Raw genomic sequence first — 21,009 nt, forward strand, 5'->3', positions numbered from 1 at the left:
ATCTTATTCAGAGACAATTTACTCAATGTCAATCAGCATGAGCAGCCAAACTGAGCATCACAGCATTATTTTTGCTTCAGGGAAAAGAGAAAAAGAGTAGTGCCACTCAAATAAATTACAGCAGAAACTTATGAATGACAAGAAGCTCTGCTTTAGTTCCAGACTTCAGACATCTAAATATGCCCCAAGGAAGTTAACGTTAAAAACCAAAAATTTTGTCTTCTCAAAATGTATTAATTTATTTTGACAGGTATATTCCCAACAATATTCCAAAGTATATAGAAATGATACCTGAGCTTTAATTTTTTTTTTTTTTTGTAGAATGGTGTGACATGGAACTTTACTGCTTTTTTCAATTTAATAATACAGAGTTGCAGAACCAGAAGATTGTTCTGTTGAGTGAATTGTGATGTTTCTCATTTTGGGCTATGGGAAGTCATCAGTTTCTATACAATTTCCTAAACCGATGCTTTTTTTTTTTTTTTTTTTTTTTTGGTGAGGGGTACTGGGGATTGAACTAAGTTATATCTCCAGTTGTTTTAATTTTTTGTTTTGAGACAGGGTCTCACTCAGTTGCTGAGGGTTTTGCTAAAGTTGCTGTGGCTAGCCTCAAACTTGTGATCCTCCTGCCTTAGCCTCTTGAGTTGCTGGGATTACAGGTGTCCCATTTATATGCAAACACACACAAAATAATTTGTCTTGATTACACCTTGCTTGTACCTTTAAAATGTATAATTTTTGAAAAATTAATGAATATTTTTTATAGTAGTTTTAGGTTCATAGCAAAATGAAGTGAAAGCACAGGGAGTTCCCATATCATCCTCTCCCCTGCCTCCTACACAATCTCTCTCACAGTAGACATCACATATCACAGTGCCACATTTGTCACAATTGAAGCTACACTGACACATCACAACCACCCAATGTCCCTCTTATCCCTGTCATTAGTTTCATTTACATAGAAGCAAATATTTGATAATTAGTTGTTATGTGTTTATAATTGAGTATATTGTTGCTATTATTATTTTGAACATATATTAGATAATTAAAAATGAGAAAAATAAAAGTTTTTATTTTATCTTCACTATTCATTCCCAATGCTCTTCCTTTACATAGGCCTAAGTTTCTATTTCATTTTCCTTCTCTCCCAAGAAGTTCATTTAATATTTTTGCAAAGCAAGCCTACTGGCCACACATTCAATAAAATCATAAAAGATTTAAATTCTCCTTCACTTTTACAGGATACTTTCACAAATTATAGAATTTTAGGTTGGGTTTTTTTCTCCCCTCAATACTTTATAAATTTCACGTTATTCTCTTTTTTGCTTGCATAGTTTCTGAGGAGCAGTCAGATTTAATTCTCATCTTTGCTCCCTCTCTGGCTTCTTCCAAGAATTTTTCTTTATATTTTTATTTTCTCAAGTCTGAATCTGCTTTTCCTAGCTATGGTTGTTTTGGGGGAACTATTCTGGTTGGTGTTCTCTGGGCTTCCTGGATTGTGGTTTGGTAATGACATCGATTGGGGGAAATTCTTGGTTTCTGTTGCTTTAAATATTGCTTGTGTTTCTTTCTTTCTTCTCCTTCTGATAATCCTATTACAAGTATTTACACATTTATAGTTGTCCCACAGTTCTTGGCTATAATATTCTGTTTCTTTAAGAAAAAAAATTTTTTTTTCAGTTCTGAAAGTTTCTATGGTCACATCCTCAAGCTCAAAGATTCTCTACTCAGTGTATCATAAGCCCACTAAAGCATTCTTCTATTATGATACATACAGATATCTATATATAGCATTTCATTTTCACTTTTTTTTCTTAGACTCTCCATCTGTCTTCTGCCTTTTAGTATGCCTTGTAATGTTTTTGTTGAAAGGTGGACATAATGTACTTGGAAAAAGGAATTGCAGGAAACAGGCCTCTAGTAAGATGGTGGAAAGTATGGGCGAAAGGGAGTGTCCACATCCTATGACTTGGCCTCAGTCTTTAAATGATCTGTCCTGTGCCTCTGGACTGTGGCCCTCCTCAGTGAGAGCCTCTCAGGTGTTTTTCTCTCCTCAGTGTGATAGAACAGCTGGAGAGTCCTGGAGCCGGGTAGTTCCTCTCCCTCTCAGGTAGGTTATGCTCAAATGAAACTCAAGCAGGTGAGACTCTGTTAACAGAATGTTGTGGTGTATTTAAAAAAGGTTCCTGGCTGGGCGTAGTGGCGCATGCCTGTGATCCCAGCACCTTGGAAGGCTGAGACAGGAGGATCATGAGCTCAAAGTCAGATTCAGTAACGGGGAGGCACAAAGCAACTCAGTGAGACCCTATCTCTAAATAAATACCAAATAGAGCTACGGATGTGGCTCAATGGTTGAGTGAACCTGAGTTCAATTCCCAGTACCCCTCCCCCCCCCCTGCAAATAGAGGTTCTTTTCCTTCTCCTTCTGGTGAAAGCACGAGGAAAATTTTCTCTGATCCTCACTGTGAGGACCTGTTAGAGTTTCAAGAGGAAGAAGCTATGAAAGTGTGTGAGCCTCCTGTGACCCGGGCCCTCCTGGAGTTTTACTCTCAGAGTTGTCTACGCTGAGCCTCCAGCAACTTCATCCATTGCAGTTCAGGATTTCTAAGCCCAGCACTGGTTTGAGGGGAGGTTTCTGCTGGTCAGTTTCTCTTCCAGTAAGTTGTGATCTCTGTATCCTCTGTCTCTCTCTCTCCAATTTGGGGGCAGTGGTTTGCTCTGTGATCTCATGTCTTTGGTGGCTCTAAGGAGAATTTTGGTTTCTCAGTTTGTTCAGCTCTTTGCTTGTTAGGATGGCATGGCAACTTCTAAGCTCCTTACATGCGGGGCTGGGAATTGGAAGTCTTCAAAAAGTACAGGTACTTCAACCATGTGTTCAACAGAGAGACTGTAAACGGATTTTCTTTGATCTCTCTTTTCTTTCTTTTAACCTCAGGAAGTCTAGGGAATCTTTTTTAAACAGTTAAATCTGGCTCATAAATGTTGAGGAAATATAAGCGTGTAGACAACAATCAGACCCTCCTGTAGGGTCCTGGGATTTTCCAGGGTGCTCACCTTGGTGGCTGGTGCAGCACAGAGGAGGCCCCACATCTTAGAATGTATGGGTGAGGAATCCTAACAGGATAACCATGATATTATATTCTATGTAGCTTTAGAAAAAAATTCTACACATTCTTTCTCTGCAGTAAGAGCTAGTATGTATGATTTACAGTGCAGCAGGAACTGTGTAATATTTCACTTAGTCCTCAGAGTAATTCTGTAGATACTATTGCTATCCTTAATAATGAGGAAACATATGGAGAGATTAAGTGACTTCCCCAAATCATACAGCTGCATGTGGACTCTATGTTAGAAACTGACTATATGTTACCCCCTGCAAACGGGGTGATCATTTTAGTTAACATAGGCAGTAAGAAAACATTAAGGAAGACTCAAAAGAGGTGACCAAGGGGTGGAAGGGATTTGGAACCAATAAAAGAGAAGGAAAAAGTGAGGGGGAGTAGGTGCTGCAGCCCTCTCTACTCACGGGGTTGATGTGCGTTCCAGTGTGTGTACTGCACCGACTCAGGCTTCTGTCCTGTGGTCTTCCAAGTGTATTCTCCTGTGTCATTTTGGTCTTGCAGAGCGATCCAAAAATAACTGTCCTTTGTTTTCACCACACTACTGATCAAACTGGTAATAAAAGCCTGTTCAAACCTTGGAAAGGGGAAAAGGAAATGGTTACATTACGTTTCTAGGCAATAAAAAAATCTCATTAAAACATAATGAAGTGCACAGAATGGCACCAGAGTAAGCATTTCTTGCTAATTCTTTAGAACACAGAGCAGGAAAATACACAAAGATACTGAACATTACTAATAAATGCCAAACATCAGTGTAATTTCCAGAAATACACGAGGAGAATTTCATTCTTATAGACTTTTATAACTGTGTGTTAGTCAGCCTTTTATCATTGTGACCAAAATAAACAGCCAGAATAACTTAGAGGAATAAAAGTTTATGTTGGCTCATGGTTTCAGAGGTTCAGCCCATGGTTGACAGATACCATTGCTCTGGGCCTCCAGGGTGAGGCAGAACATCATGGCAGAGGCGTAATGGAGGCATGATGGATAGAGTCTGTTCATGGTGGCCAGGAAGCAGAGAGTGGTAAGGGGACACAGGGAATGAACCCTTCCAGCACCTCCGCCTCCTAGTGACCCACCTCCTCCAGCCATGCCCCTCCCTCCTAGAGTTACCACCCAGTTAGTTCATCAAAGGAGGATAGCCTGATTAGATTACAGCCCTCATAATCTAATCATTTCACCTACTGCATTAACATAAGAGCTTTTGGGGAGAATCTCATATTCAAATCGTTAACAAACTGTTTCAAGGAGCAGAGGCTGACTTTGGTTTCAGAGTGTAGGTGGGAAAGTCCATGTAGCGAACCATACATTTCTTAGAGTAAGATGGGGCCTGTTTTGTGTTTAGGCCACATACCACACACCATGCCATAATGTGCAGGGAGGTAGGGGCTGGCAGGAGAGAGGAGGAAGAACAGTACATTTTTCTGAATGAGTGTTTAACACTACAGAGTTCACACACACCCACTCACCACACTTGCTTGGTGAGAAAAGAATCTGAGTAGTAATTGTGTGTCTCCCTAATCAGTTTGTTCACAGGCACATGGAGTTCTTGGCTTATTCAAATGTGCATTTTCACTGATGATAAATTCAAGCAGAAGGAGCTACTATAAGCCAGTACGTCCACTAGCATTTTCCCCAAACAGCTGAATGAATTAGTGTTCAATGATTGGTGGCAATTCTTCCTTTCCAGCATGAATACATTCACACAGAAAACGCCAATGCATACCTGATAAGAATTTAAAGCTAAATTTTGAAACTGTCTTGAGAAATCTATTTTCAAAATATATAAAGTTAGAAGGAATTTCCAACAGTGGTGACTTCTGGCCAGCTCTGCTGAGTCAATGGGAAATGAAGTCCTGATGAAGTTACCCAGGAACACAATGAGAAAGCAAATTAGACTTTTAAAATACTATTTGGATTTTAAAATTTTCCATGCATTCTTAACTTGCTAAGGGAAGTAAAAGCAGTGGGATCATTGGAAAACAGAGGTGTCACAAAGGAAATAAGGGGGGGTGGGGCGGGGAAGAACAGAAAGAAGTTAAAATTTGAAGTGACACCACTAGAAATGTTTAGTGACTAAAAACATCCGTGGTATGCATCTTTGCAGAGCTCATGGGTTTTCTTCATGCTTTAGTAAATATTTTCTGCAAATACTTTATTAACAGTCTAAATAGCACCCATTTGAAGTTAGACAAATTCTTTTGTAATTACACACAGGGGCAGAACCTTACATAAATGTGCTTCAGAAAGAAGGTATATCAAGCTGAATGCTGCCTGGATGCTGTCATAATTTTCCTTATACTTTGTTGGTCTGCTTTCCTGATCCCTCCGAGGCAGCATGGCATGGTTATTGTCCCCACATGGTGTCTGAAATTGCTGTGTTAGAGGCCAGCAAGGCACTGTGCACCACGGGTGCAATGATCAGGCACTGCTTGTTGTGCCAGTGTTTAGTCTGGGGATGTTGCTGGTTTTTCCATTACCTTATACTATGGCATTTATCAGATAATGCAGGGAAATGACCTTGTCTGTGAACTTGGCCTTGGGTATCATTATTCATGACAACATATTGCTTGTGTCCCCTGTTGGTTGTAGATTTATTTAGTCCCCTTTGATTTGTTATTTTATTTCTATTTATCATTGCTTGAGACAATAGAAACCTTCGGCTTTTTGAACTGGCAAGTGTATTTTTGAAGTAGTGTATATAATACTCATACATTAAATCCTAAAGCCTTTAAGTCAAAACAAGACTCTGGTTTTCTTGATCCAGTTTTAAAAGGTAAAGAAATGTGACAAATGTCTTTCTTCTAAACAATAAAAAAAATCTAAAAAAATTTCTTTTTTTCTAAACAATATGAAGATATTAAATCTGGATAATAGCGTTTAATGTCTCGAGTATCAGTTTCCACCCGGTAAAGAAGCAAGAGGTCATTTTATATTCTTTACCACTCACTATTTCAAACACCGATAGGGTAAAAAAAAAAAAAAAAAAAAAACTCTGCCTTACAGTAATATAGAAGATGATCTTTCAGAGGCTTTTCTAACCCTGTGTTTTAGAATTATTCATAAAAGAACATTCCAGAGTTTTGTATTATCTGGTCTTTTTGTCTGATTTGCTGAGCTTGTTTAATTCAAATGTTGTTGGGATTTCAGGAAACAAAAATAACCAAATATAATGTACATTCTTCCGTATTATTATTTGAACCAGGATAGCATGCTATCTCTAGGAACTGAATAAAGTAAAATCTATTTGTCATCTTAAAAAAAAGTGGTAAAATATTTTGCTTATGTGCACCTACTTACAAAATCAAATATTCTAGGAGAATAATTCTTGCAATCAGAAAGAAATTAACTTTTCCAATTAATGCCTTAGAAAAAGTTAAGAAATCACTTGTGTTTTCAATGTAAACAAGAAAAATACATCTTGAAGTTCCATTATGTTTGCAAAAAAATTATTCACGGTGCTAAACATTACATTTTAATTTAAAAATGCAATTTAAAGATAGCAACATATTTTTAATATGCATTAGTAAATTTTTTTCATTTCAGAATAAGCATTTTGCACTTTAAAAGTACATACTTTAAGAGGAGGTACTTTTTACTTAATATATAAGTGATCATTATGTTTCTTCATCAGTTTAGCAGTGATGGCTAACTGGAAAAAATTTGGCATGTAATTGGAAAAAAGGTTTCTTGTCTACGAATAACACAGCACGTAGCAGACAGCAGCACTATAATGATTGTGTTTGTATTATCCAAAATGAATTAAAAACAAAAGTAACACATAGAAAGTATAGCTTTACTTGTTAGCAAATGAAATTTAAAAAATAGTGGTTGTGTGTGTGTGTGTGTGTGTGTGTGTGTGAGAAGTTGAAGATTTCACTGGAAAGACTTGGTTTTGAACTAAGTAACTGTAATTTGCTGTCTCCCAATTACACAATTATCAACATTTTCTATGCCATTTGAAATAACAGACTTTGCTGTTGAAAAATATAAAAATGACCAGCTTCTTTCTCCTTCTTGTAAACGAAGAATGGAAATAGACTATCAATAGTTTTAAGTTGGAGACACGCATCATGATCATTGTTGTCACAAGTTTCTGGTGGCCTCCTGTAATAACCAGGAATGTTAAATTTTCGAAAATTGTTTCTTGCAAACTATTAGAAAACAAATGTAGACTTAATATAGACAGAAGAAATAAACCTAGAAGAACAAATTCCAAGCTGTTAGTGGTGGTTCCTTTTGGGGAAGAGAAGAGAATAGGCAGTAGGTGAAGGAGCACTGTCACTTTTTAGTCTATATTCTTGGTGTTTAATTTTTACTAATGAGAGTTTCTTTATTGTATACTTTAAAGTGGATAACTAAAACGTGCCTTTAAAAAGATAGCTTCTTTTTTGTACACACGGAAAAACTATTAGAACTAATAAATGAAGTCAGCAAAGTTACAGCATACAAAATCAACACACAAAAGTGAGCTGTGTTCTATAACAATGGATAGTCCAAAAAAGGAAATTAGGAAAAGAATTGCATTTAGGATAGCACCTGACAGAATGACATACTTAAGAATAAAGTCAGCAGAAGAGGAGAAAGTCTTGTACACTGAGAATTGCAAAATGCTGATGAAAGAAATTAAAAACACAAATAAACAGAAAGACATTCCCATGTTCATGGCTTGGAAGGATTACTATTATTACTATGTCCATATTATCCCAAATGATCTATGTATTCAAAATAATCCCTATCAAAATCCCAATGATTATATATATTATATTAATATATATCCTACATACATGTATATAATTTTTATTTTCAGAAATAGAAGTAATCCTAAATTTCATATGGAATTTCAAGGGACCTTGAATAGTTGAAAGAATGAAAAAGAGCAAAAAGTTGGAGGTCTCACACTTTTTGATTTCAAAACTTATTACAATTAGAATCCAAATAAAGTCTATACTATATTTTAAAAAACATACTACAAAGTGCAGTAATCAAAACTGTGGTACTGACACAAAGACTGACGTATAGATCAATGGAACAACAGAAAGCCCAGAGAAAACTCTTGCATATATAGTCACATGATTTTCAACAAGGGTTCAAGACCATTCATGGAGAAGGTCAGTCTTTTCAATAAATGGTGTTGGGGAAACTGGATGTACACTTGCAAAAGAATGAATTGGATTTCTATACCATTAAAAAAAAAGAACTCAAAGTTAATTAAAAACTTAAACATAAAACCTAAAATTTTAAAATTCTTAGAAGAAAATGTAGGGAAAAGTTTTGTGATATTGTATATTGTTGTGACACATGACTAAACCAGTCAGGGTCACTCCAGGTGAACTGGGCTGGCACGAAATTATCACACAGAGACAGAGAGATACCTTTTCTTTGGGTTCTTTGACGTCTCCTCTGACCCAGATCCCACAAAAGAGGCAAGTCAGGCATTAAAGAGAATGAGCATGCCTGGAACCCTATTTTATTGGGGAGAAGCCGTCCAAAGGAGGCAAGGGGTAGGATTACAAAGGGACAGGTGAGTGTAACTCAACCCCACTGGTAATGCCCACTCTTGGAGCCCCGCCTCATTACACAAGCGGAGGTAAAGCCCAAGTTACTGCGGGGCACAACAATGTTCAGTATCTCTTGCTTAGGACTTAAGGGTGTGTATTTCCAGAGGGGTTCCCGACAGTATATGGCAATTATATCTTGGAAATGACATCAAAAGTGTAGAAAATAAAATAAGATATGGATAAATTTGGCTTCATCAAAATGAAAAACTTTTGTGCATTAAAAGCACTATAGAGTGAGAAGGCAACCCATAGAATGGGAGAAAATATTTTCAAATATATATCTGATATAGGATTAATATACAGATATATAAATGACTTCTATAATTAAATGACAGAAAAACAATAATTTTGACAATTAAGAAATTAGCAAAATATTTGAATAGAAATGTCTCTAAATAAGATATACGGATGGCCAATATTGAAATGATGCTCATTCAGGGAAATGCAATCAAAGCCTCCATGAAATACCATGTCATATCTAGTAGCATGGCTATTAACAAAATGCAACAAAACAACCAGAGAATAACAAATTGGCCAGAGTGTGGTGACTTTGGAACCCTGTGCACTACTGGTGGGAGTGTAAAATGGTGCTGCCACTATGGAAAACAGTATGGCATTTCCTCAAAAAATTAAAAACAGAATTATCATATGACCTGGCAATTTTACTTCTGAGTATATACTCAAAGAATTCAAAGCAGGGACTTGAATTTGTATATTCATGTTCAAGGTAGCATTATTTATAATTGTCAAAAGGTGAAAGCAACCCAAATAATTACTGATGGACAAATGGGTCAACAAAATGTGGTATATACATATCAGGCTATCTTACCCTTAAAAACAAAGGAAATTCTGATGTTTGCTGCAACATGTATAAACCATGATGGCATTCTTCTAAGTAAAATGAGCCAGAGTCAAAAGGAAAAAATTTCACTTACATGAGGAATCTAGAGTGGTCAAACTTACTGTGACAGAAAATAGAACAGTAGTTGTCAGGAGTTGGTGGTAAGGGGGAAATGGGAGTTTTTTTAAACGAATACAGAGTTTCAATATGAGAAGATGAAAAACCTCTGGAGATGGAGATGGTGGGAGCTGTACCACAATGTGAATGCACTTAACGCCACTGAATGATACACTTAAAATGGTTTGTATGGTAAATTTTATGCTATGTGTATTACACCCACACACACACAAAAGTTAACTGCTAGGGTGTTTTGGATAAGGCAGTTGCAGGAAAATGGCAAAACTTTAAAAATACTTGAGTATAATGCATATTTAAACAGAAAAAAGTGAGACATTGCAGGATTTTTCTCTCTGAGCAAGCTTCACAAAATCAAATATCACTTGTATTATTTTTATTGCTAAATATTCCATAACTGATTGATCAAGATTTCAACATACAAGCACCTAGACAATTATCTATGGTAACTTTGGAATTGGAGTTTTGCATTCCTGCTCTGATTAGCAGCAAAGTCACCGGGCCTGAAAAGGTTTTGTAATAGTACACCAGTAAATAAAAATCTGTTACTTAGTAATAAGGGTCTGTTTTTCTGACTTTCTCCATTCCACAAAGTGTTAAAAAGTCCTAGAGCAAGAGGGGTTGCTGGATAACAAAAGAAATAAGTAATTTGTAGCAGGTGGTTCTAATTGTGCCCATCAAACCTGTCACTCAATTGTGCAGAAGAGTGGAAAATCAATTAGCAACTACAAGCCTGGGTGCTGAAGAGTGACAGCAGTGTCTTAACTCAAACAGGAAATCAGTAATGGAAGAAAATGATTACCAAGGCTAGTGGATGCCCCTGGGTCTGAGGAGGCTTTCCATCTACCGTCCAGCCTTCTCAGACAGAAGATACTGCTGGAGAACATTCCAACATGTGTGTTACTCAAAGATCGGTTTATTGCCTCATGGGGTCTAAATGGATAAAGACCAAGAGTCCAGCGTTCTTCCTTTTTCCAACATCCTGCTTTGGATGTGGTCTTGTTTGCCAGGTAATGTACTTGTTGCTAACTGACCTGGAAGGGCTACATTTGCTCAGAGGTGGTCCTGCAGGCATGGTTAGCAACTGGGCTGGTGGTCAGTACAAGGCAACTTGGACAGGCCTAGGTAGCTGAAATAGGGATTAAAACCAAATTTACCTCTGCCATAATTTTGCTTCAGAGTTGGAACACACATGAGTGTGGGCTACTGAATGTAGTTAAGCAAAGAAAAAAAATCATGTTTACAACATACACTTGTATCCAGTTTTGGGGAAACAAAACAGATTTTTCCCCCAGACACTTTTCATCATTTGCATGAGGTCCCCAAAGCATTGGTAGAATATGAAGCATCTGAACCCTAAGGCTGATTTCTGCCCTAGTTAGGGTCACTTTGGCACTGTGAACAATCTATAATGTGACTTTGAGTTCATCACTTTGTCCTGTTACTCCATCTTCTTCATTTGTTCCACATGTCTGTGTTCTCTTTCATCAGCTGCTGTATTGCAAAAGGCACTGGACAATTATACCATTTATCTATCGATCGATCAATCCATCGATCTACCTACCTACCTAATATCTTGTCGTTGTTTAATAGGGTGCATTATATTGGCATTCAATAAATACTTTTTAAATAAGCTCTTGACTATTAATTTTTTGCATGGTCAGATAACATATAAAAAGTAATTAAGAGCATGCCTGGTATGTGACAGGACCTCAATGAACATAAAGCAAACAAAAATTTAAAAAAGAAAAGGAAGAATGAGACATAAAAATAGATGAAACAATTATACTTATTTTCTTCAATACAGAACAATATAATTATAATGAACAGAGGACCCTGGTTTCATTGGTCAAGCTCCTTTTATGTCCAGTGTTGACTTGCTGACTTGGGACTTCTGATCCAAGGTGCTTGTGGAAGCTGCCTAGAAAGTTGGGGGGATAAAGGCTTCCTTCTGCCTGGTATCTATACCTGGGAGGGGGAAAGGCAGAACTAAAACTAATGCTGAGATACATCAAAGGTAGCATTATACCCTAAAGAAGGTCATTTAGTCTGTGACATGATGTCAACCCATTCCCCAGTGTATTAATCCATTTCTCTGCACACATGCGTGCACATTCTTGTGCATTTTTTGGAGTATATACTGGAAAAGATTCCAGGACAGATGGAGGGAGTGAGGAAAGAAAGAGGGTGAGAGAAGAGAAAAAACACTGGTGACTAAGAATGTTGACTTCCCAATCAAGGGAGAACAGAGAAAGCATACAAGGTCTCTCTCCAAAGTAGACAGATGCATGAAGAGTCTCTAGACAAAACCAAAGCACCAGTTCTCCTATTTCCTGGTAGTCAGTGGATTTTTTTTTTTCATACAGATCTCTCACTTCATTGTTCAGATTGGTCTTGTTCAAGTAATCTTATAGCCTCAATCTCCCAAGTAGCTGGGATTATAGGTATGTACCACCACATGCAGTTTTCAGTGGATATTTTCAAAGGTAATGGCCTTGGAACAAAAGCAAGAGACTTGTTTTGCAGGTGTCTTTCCTGTGGAACCACTGAAGAGTTGTATCCTGCTGCTCTGTTTTAGGCATGGAGAAACTGGCCTTCCAGCCCTCACTGTCCTTGACATTGATTGTGACAGGAGGTCACCTTTGTTATGGCACTTTTTATCCCCAGTAGCATGCTGCAAATTATATGAAGAGTAAAAAGGCACAACCCTCTGCAGGATCAGGAAGACATCTGTGCACAAAGAAGTCTAAGTCTAAACAAAATAGACCTAAGCAGCAATGGTGAGGTATTTGAATACCCTCCACATTTTCACTACACTTCCTTTTCTGCTAAAGAAAGACCCCATGCAGTTTACACATATTGTGTTTAAAAAATACTTGGTAAATATTTATTTTCCATAACAAGCAGTTAGAAGATAAAAGCCTAAATACAACTGAATATATTAGCAAAGCTAGTAATTAATAAATCTTTGTGGAAAGTACAAGTCATCTTAAATTTTACTATTTGTCATTCAAAAATCAATTTAGAAATAACATCAGAAGATTTAAATTCACCTCCATAAATGCTTTAGGTAATTGAATACCCTACTCTACAGCACACTTTACATTTTAAAAAGCTCTGATTATGGTTAGATTTTATCATCCCAAGAGCTCTCACATTGAAGAATAGTAATGTTTCTGCTAGAAAATTTTAATTTTACCTGTTTGTAATGGTCACAAGTGCAGGAGGACAGTAGTAACCGCTGGAAGCCTGGTCAAAGGTGCGAAGGACTGTATCAATTTTGTAACAGAATCTACCATGTCTCTCCCATCCCTTGAACAAGAAAAGGGGAAATTAACAATGTGTTTTATTTTAATTAAATACCCATAGGTCTTTTTTTGCATCTTCTCATATATATAACTTTTTTCTCGGACTCACTCAAATCTCCTTGAATTTTGTCTATATTTCTCCTATCTGGTGGTTCCAATAGCTATAGCCACTTTGACACTTTTAAAATTATCTGAACAAACTAGAAATTTTAATTAACTTAAAAATGCAAAAACTTTGACAAAAATGAAAATAAAGGGGGAAAACATAGCAAACAAAAGAACCCCAACTCTGGATCCAACCACAGTGTGACTTTATCTATTAATGTTGAATGAATTCCAATAAGTATAATGTCTCCACATCTAGTTTTCTCATCTGTAAAATGGTATAGTGTAATATTCATCAGGCTATTGTGAATCAAAAAGAATCAATGCAGGCAGAGATCTTAGAGTAGAGCCAGGAAATCAGTAAGAGCAAAGAAGAAAAATGTCTAGATAATATTGGAGTCTTTTTTTTCAACTTTCTTTCATATTGATTGTTTTATGTATCTCTTGGAGCTTAGGGACTTAAATAAAATCACCAACCAGTGGAGCAGCTGAGCCTGGAACCCAATTCTGGTGCAATTGAGGATGGTCTTAGTTCGATATAATACTTCCAAATAAAGAATGGCCAAAAAATATATACACATATATATGACAAAGATTCTATTCCTAAATTAACTGTCTGGCCTTTTAGAGAGGAAGAAAGCTAATTTTGACACTCGGACAAAAAAGACAAATATGTTGCTCTATGGCTTAGCCCTAGGAGCAAGTTAAGGTCACTCTGTTCTTTAAAATCACACGATACAGAAGTCATACATTCATTATATTTCAACTGAATTATTTTAGGTCTTTTTTGTTTCAGTATTATTAAACCACATTGCTTAAATGTGCCTTTTTTTTTCTTTTTACTTATTCACCAGTTTTAAAATACCTTTCACTTTGTGCCATGCCAATGCTTACCTGCTTTTGATGAGGCCTAAAATGCTTTCTAGAATATTTCTTGGAAAGGTCTCAATCTTGTCAATTAAAGAAAACCTTAATTTAGAAATCTGATATTTTGGCTCAAAACATTTCATGAAATGATGTGGTTCACATGGCACCCACATCCAGCCGTTCAGGGTCTGCTCTGAACTCACTCCCCTCTACCTCACTCCTGATCTTCTCTGTGTAACTGACAGCTCCAGAGAGACCCCTGTGAGCACTCTGTGGGCCAGGGGCAGGGAGGTTAGACTGCTTTTGTTCCTGGAAGGACAGGTGGAGGGAGGCTGACAATTTGACCTTTCTAACCAACTATTCCTTCTTTATTAGCAGTTTTTGGATCATGGGCAGCTTAGCAAAACAAAAATCCAAGAACTGAACAGCCTCGAGAAAAGGGAGGGTAAAAAGAAGTGGCTGAGTAGTAACCAGGAGAACAAAGCCTCTGCACTGCAAGCCCTTGTCCACATAATGGAAGAGTGGAGAGTGACAGGAGAGTCACCCTTTGTATACTCTAGCTGCCACTTCATTTCTAAATGAAAGGATGAGGGTAATAATGTTGAAGCATTTGCTTATATTGTCCAATCCCCGAAAGGTGGCTCAGAGGAAAAAATAAATCACTTTGTTTTTTTGGCTTTGAATAAGACTGATTTTGTAAATTCATGTTGCAAGGGGACACTATTTAGAGAGTTCCATTAAAACAAATGGCTAAAAGAAAGGAATCATTGGAAACCATACTCAGAGGCTGATGTAAAGCAAAAAATTATCAGGATTTTTTTCATACAACAAAAGAACTAGCCCTAAACTCAGAATCTTGAAATACTGGTAATTCTAGACAGAAAAGGGAAGCAGTAAAGTTCACATAGAGCATTCTGCTTTTTTGTATAAGAAGTTGATTGCTCATTCAGCAAAAAATAAAACATGTGGAGTTGCCTTGAAAGCCACATAAGATAGAGATTAGGTCAGTGGTCAGCTATAACTAATTCAGGAACTGGAGTCCTTAGATAAACTGTTTGGTGACATGTCAGCTATGGCACATATATTGTCCATCTGGAGTTTGAAGATGTAGTTTATATAAGCATTCATTAACAAATGGAATACAGTTTTTGCAGAGATGGATCACTGTTTAGTTTGAACATAAATAACTGGATTAAAGAAGAAAAGATTTAAAGTGGAGTTACATAAAAATCAGTCTGGGAATTTTTTAAAATATTTATTTAGTTGTAGATGAACTTACAGTATCTTTATTTATTTTTATGTGGTGCTGAGGATCGAATCCAGTACCTCACACATTCGAGGCAAGCACTTTACCACTGAGCTACAGCCCCAGCCCCAGGAAAATTTTTGAGAATAACATGTAGCATGAAAATTTCTGATGAAAAAGAGGGAGGGGGCAGGGGGAAGGAGAGAGAACATGGGTCCATATGCTGAGGACACTGAGAGGTCGATTTTTAAATGCAATTTTATCTCAGGGCAGTAAATAGTCAAGAAATTTTAAAGAGATAATTTTCTACCTTTTAGGTTTAAACCTAAAGTATTACATATTTTTATTTAAACTATCTAAAATACTTTGTTATTATATTAAAGTATCTTTATTATTGCATTTCTAAATAAAGAATATATCACAAGCATGCTCTCCTCTCCATTATTTTATTCTGTTCCAATATTTAAGTCTCAGAAGGGGAAGAAGAAGGCAAGATGCTGGGTGCCGAAGTTCATGGTGACTCCAAGGAACGCATTCGCTTTCTCTCTGACATCCCATTTGAGAACTATGAAAACCACGTGTGAGAGGAGGCATGTGCCACAGCCATTGTTTGTACAGATAGCATAACAGGATCATTTACATTTTTTATCTCAAGGAAAAAAAGAGTAGTCTTGGGTCAAAGAGCACAGCAAGACAACCATCTCTCTCAGGGTTGTAAATCCTTCAGGTGCCTCTAGCTGGGAATTGTTTGGTTTGTAAAAAGTAGCCCACACTCAGGAAAGAGAGAGAGAGAGGGGGGGGTGGGTGGGAAAGAGAGGAGGGATGGAGAGCCAAGAGAGGGAAGGGAAAGGAAAGGTGGGGAGGGCAGAGATTTACTTTAAATTGAGGGCAGATAGATTATTCTACCTATGTAGACCCTGTACCTAAATTGCAGTGTTACCCATACTTACCTCTTGACATCCTGATTCAGCATCAGGAAGAAGATAGCCTGCTTTTTTACAAATGTAAAAATAGGTTTCTTCGCAATTTTTGACTTTCCAATATCCCTCCTATGGGAGAAAATGTTATGAAGAATGAATACACTCTGTGCTCACGCTTGTGGGCAATACCCCTTATTATGACCCAATATCTGATTAATAGCCAGTGTTTCCAGTGGGGCCATGTTTCAGAACCCTGCCTAGGAAAGGGTCAGCAGCCCCTCCAGGGATGGGAAGCCCCACTCTCTCTCCAGCATACCACAGTTTTGATGCCTGCAATTTAGAAACGGGTTAGGAGGGAGGATACAACTGATATTTCTTGGTTGCTGCTGTGTACTAGACCTAATGTTGGGTGATTTTCATGAATTTCAATGTTTCTATCAGGTAGCAATTATTCTAATTTGAAGATTAGGCTTGATGCTTTGCACAAAGTTCTGTAGTCAGTAAAAAAATTAGAGCTAGGATTGATATCTGGGTCAGTCTGGCTTTGCGTTCAGCTGCTCTCAAATTTTCTTATAAAAAGATGGGATGGAGTAATGGTTCAAAAGCATTAGTGTGTAACAGAATCACCTGGAGGGACTCCTGAAACACTGATGGCTGTAGCCCTTGATCAGATATTTCATTCAGTGGGTCTGGTGGGACTTGAGGATTTGTAATTGTAAAAGGCTTCAGGTGATGGTGATGTTGCCTGTCTAAGGTCATGTCTTGAGAACCACGTGGATGGAGTCATCCCTCTGATTGATTGAGAGTGCCGCTTTCTCTTCCCAACCACTTCTAAGTGTTAAATCAAAGGCTCTGCTGCTTTTATGTATAAATTGATGCTGGGGAAATACCTGGAAGCCACTGTGAATCATCCTAGATAACTTTCACATGGTTGAAATTCATGTTCAACCCCCAAAGTCCTTCTCCATCACTAAGTTTTCAGAGCATCACTCAGCTCCTTATATATAACAGGCTGTCTTCTCCCAGCTCTACCAACGGCTGTTCTCAGATTCCTCATTAATAATAATATAATATCTGCCAGCAGATTAAAATTTTAATTTCCCAAATGATTTTTTATTTTAATTCAAGTCAGAACTTTAGATTAAAACCACACCATTCAAATTTCAGTTGGTATTTCAGGTATACGGAATTTTAGGGGAATATGGAGCCCTTCCGTGACCTTCAGAAGCATACTCTGTCAAGGGCTGACATTTTCACCTGTAAGAGCAGCACTGTCCCTCCCCATGGAATCTTCCAGCAAACCATCCAATTATAGAATAGTCAGGCATACCAGAGTTGCTAATGACTGTTGGATAGATAGGTGGATGAATGAATGGTTTCCTAGGCTTTCACATTTAAATTTAGGTGTTAATCATGATTAGGTAACTTATTACATATAACGAGTATTTCATTTTAAGGCTTACTTGATGAAAATAAGTGTTAATTTTTATATACCTACTACTTAAGGAAATAAGCTGTTACAAAGGGGGTTACAGAATATCCCACTTAGAGGAGAAAACCTACCTCACTCTTTTAAAATAATACTATCTATCTAAATGTTGGCTCCTGTTCTATAAAAAAGCTAAGTGAAATATTCTTGTCAGTCAATAGGAAATGAAGGTCATCTTAATTATATCAAAACCAATGAGTCAATAATGTTTCTACTATAGGAGCAGGAACTGTGGTGGATTTCAGCAGAGTCAGACCTATGGCAAAGATTTAGGAGGTCACTGTTTCTCCTTCCCCCAAAGGAACTCAGAGGCACTGCATTAACATGTATAATTGTGACTGCATATGTTATGCAGGCCTTAAGATCACAACAATAAAGGTGTCACAGAAGTAAGTGTCTTGGTCTCTGCTGTGGCCCAAGTCCCTGGCCTAGGAGTTCCTTGACATAGGTCCAGCAACATGAGCATTGAAAAAAATGAATCAACTTACAGATTGCTCTGATGAGACACATAGCTGGCTTCTATTTGGAAAAATTCGGGGCTCAAGTGTGTGCCAATTAGTAAAGATGACTGAGGAGCCATTAGACCATTCAAAGAAAACTGGAATTTTATTGCTGCTCAAACCAATCCATGTTTCGGATGCATTTTCTGTAAGAGACAATTGCAAATTACTTAAGAGATTCTATTATTTGCAAAGGTTATAATGCACTGAAGTTATTACCAAAACATACTACTTTACATGTGATTGCTTCATGTGAAGAAACCCGTTTAAGCTTCATATAAATACCTGTCTAAACTTTCCCCTCCCACAATATTCAGATCTGCTTCAAGAGCTTTTAAGTGAGGCAAAGGGTGAACTAAAGCCATCACAATGACAAAACCAAAGCATGTCAGACTCCTTGGACTCTAGTTCCTATTATAGTGAGTAAAATAGACCTGAAAATCTGGTTTTGCTTCTGCCTAGAGAAAGGGGAAAAATAATGGGAAGGTTGATTGGATTATCAAAAGGGCACATTTAAGAGAAAAAGCACTTGTAATGATATCTACCTTTAATATTTTTCTCTTTTTCATCCCCCCACCCTACATAAAGGAGAAAAGGAACAAAAGCTTTTAAATGAATTAAATTGGCCATATTATATTGTTATATCATGTGTACATATGAGTATGTAAAATGGATCCCACTATTATGTATAATTATAACTCACCAATAAGAAATATGAAAAAAAAATAAAATGGGAGTAATGGGTTTCTGGAAAAGTAACAAAGTGTGACAGCCTAGATAGGGTAAAGAGACCCCAGGTGGTTAAGAAGTGTCTAAGTGTCCTTGTGGACACAGAGGCAGCCGTAGGATTCTTTTAATCCCAAATGGAAAGGATTAGGGAAAATGACAGGAAGATTTGTGTTTTCATGCCAAAGTAAAACCTAACATTCAAAAGGTCATCAAAGCAGAGTTCTGGGGGTTTCTGGGTTTGTTTTCACTTTTAAAAACTGAAAACTGAAATGAATGATTTTAATGTTTTCCAGCAGGATTCCTGTGAACTATAGGACAGGGAGTAGCAGACTGGATCTGAAGGGCTGAAGGTAGTAGAGGCTGAAAGCCCAGAACCTGCACATGACAGATTGCCTGAAAATCACCATGCCAAATAAGTTACGCCTTTCTCACTGCCTGAAGTTATTTCATTTAATTATTTGCTTAAGGAATTCCCTTTACATGATCAGCACACAACTACTACATGATGACCATAAAACTAAATCATAGGTTTAGATTTTGCATTAGAAGTTTCAGAAAGTGATATTACCCCTTAAAACAATTAAAAGCCATCTAAACATATTTGGCGTATGTGGAGATGTTACAAAGTTTCTGAACATGCATTTAGTAAAAATCCAATTAATTTGCATTCCTGAATATTATTGAGAACCTTTAAATAAATGTGCCCAAAACACTTTTAAATAGCTTACATTTCTTTTAAACTCCACTAATAAAACATTACTGCAGATAATGTTTTATTAGTGGAGTTGTGGCTCAGTAGTAGAGCGCTCACCTTGCATGTGTGAGACCCTGGGTTTGATCCTTAGCATCACATAACAATAAATAAATAAATAAAGGTTTTGTGCCCAACTACAACTAACAAAATATTTTTTAAAAAAGTTACTGCATCATGTTTCATTCTTCTTAAACCTAAGGCAAAGATACTCACGGTCTCTAAGGAGGTTTACAAGGAACTCCACCTCTGCTAATGAAGCTATGTCTATTAATGTGCTGTTATCAGACTGGCAAGAATGCAAAGCCTCATTCCAGGTCTTTTCTTCTTTCTGAAGTTTGTAGCAATTACGATTGTAGGGATTCCAGCCAGGCTCACAATGGGTGGCATGATATTTCCAAGCATCTTTATCTTTTTTCAACAAAAAGCAATGTAATTTTCCACAATTATTTTAACATGACTTATTACTCTTTATTTAAATTGCCATCAATATGATTACTTTGAAAATGTGAAAATCAAGATAAATGCAATGACATATATATCGTGAAATTTTAGATCCTCAGAATTGAGCAGGGTCTAGTCTCTGATCTAGATCTAAGGTCTAATGAATCTCAGCTCCTTATTTTCCAGATGAGAAATCTAAGGCACAAAGCAGTAGGAGACTTTACAAAAATCATGTACAACAAAAGCTGAAAGTCAGAGCTAGTTAACAGGGTTAGGTATGATTTCACTGCTATCTGGGGGAAGAAAACATTCTTTTAAAATTGCTTCTTGGACTCTGACAACAATCAGAATCATAGTCCAAGAATGTAGAACATTTAGACATCATCCGGTGGTTTTCAAGCTAGGAAATGAAGCCACACAGAACCCTTTTAAAATATGGAGTTTTAAACCTCAGTCTAAAGGTACAATGAAAAGGTGAAAGAAGAACTTTTTCTGATGGAAGCAATAGCAGAGCCAAGCAAGAACCTGTGGTAGCAGAGCAAGATGGTGGTTGAGGGCTGGGATGCAGCTCAGGGGTAGAACGCTTGCCTGACATGTGGGAGGTGCTGGATCTGCTCCTCAGTATGTTTGCTCTTGTGAGCTTGCAGTGCACAGCCCCCTCACCCTCAAGATGGAGATGAGTAAGATCCTCCAGTGATGTCTCCCCACAGAACACCAAGCTGAACAGCTATTCATGCACCAAACTACCTTCACAAGAGCCAAGGAAATCAGATGAGAGACTTTAGGACCTGCTTTTAGTACAAAATGAAAGGGCATACCGAAGAAGGCAGGAAGGAAAGTGTCACCTCTCCTCCAACTCTAAGCGGTCGGGCACATAAAGAGATGCCTCGCCCTTGGGGGAAGTAGAGAGAACCATGTTCGAGGTTTTCAACTTGAAGCCCAGTACCAGGCCCACCATGGTGAAACCAGTGACCATGGCCCCTATTGCCAG

At 37.4% G+C, this 21,009-nt stretch overlaps 1 protein-coding gene across 1 annotated transcript in view; it reads right to left on the bottom strand.

The window, feature by feature from the left end:
• Window positions 1–21,009, bottom strand: part of Pla2r1 (phospholipase A2 receptor 1) — a 112,782-nt gene that overhangs the window by 53,134 nt on the left and 38,639 nt on the right. Inside the window, 5 exon segments of the mRNA XM_026393095.2 lie at window positions 3,527–3,696; window positions 12,859–12,971; window positions 16,136–16,234; window positions 18,083–18,240; window positions 19,791–19,985. Of these exon segments, the coding sequence (XP_026248880.2) occupies window positions 3,527–3,696; window positions 12,859–12,971; window positions 16,136–16,234; window positions 18,083–18,240; window positions 19,791–19,985 (735 nt within the window).

Source organism: Urocitellus parryii, chromosome 1, assembly GCF_045843805.1.
Source record: "Urocitellus parryii isolate mUroPar1 chromosome 1, mUroPar1.hap1, whole genome shotgun sequence".
In the NCBI taxonomy this organism is placed as follows: Eukaryota; Metazoa; Chordata; class Mammalia; order Rodentia; family Sciuridae; genus Urocitellus; species Urocitellus parryii.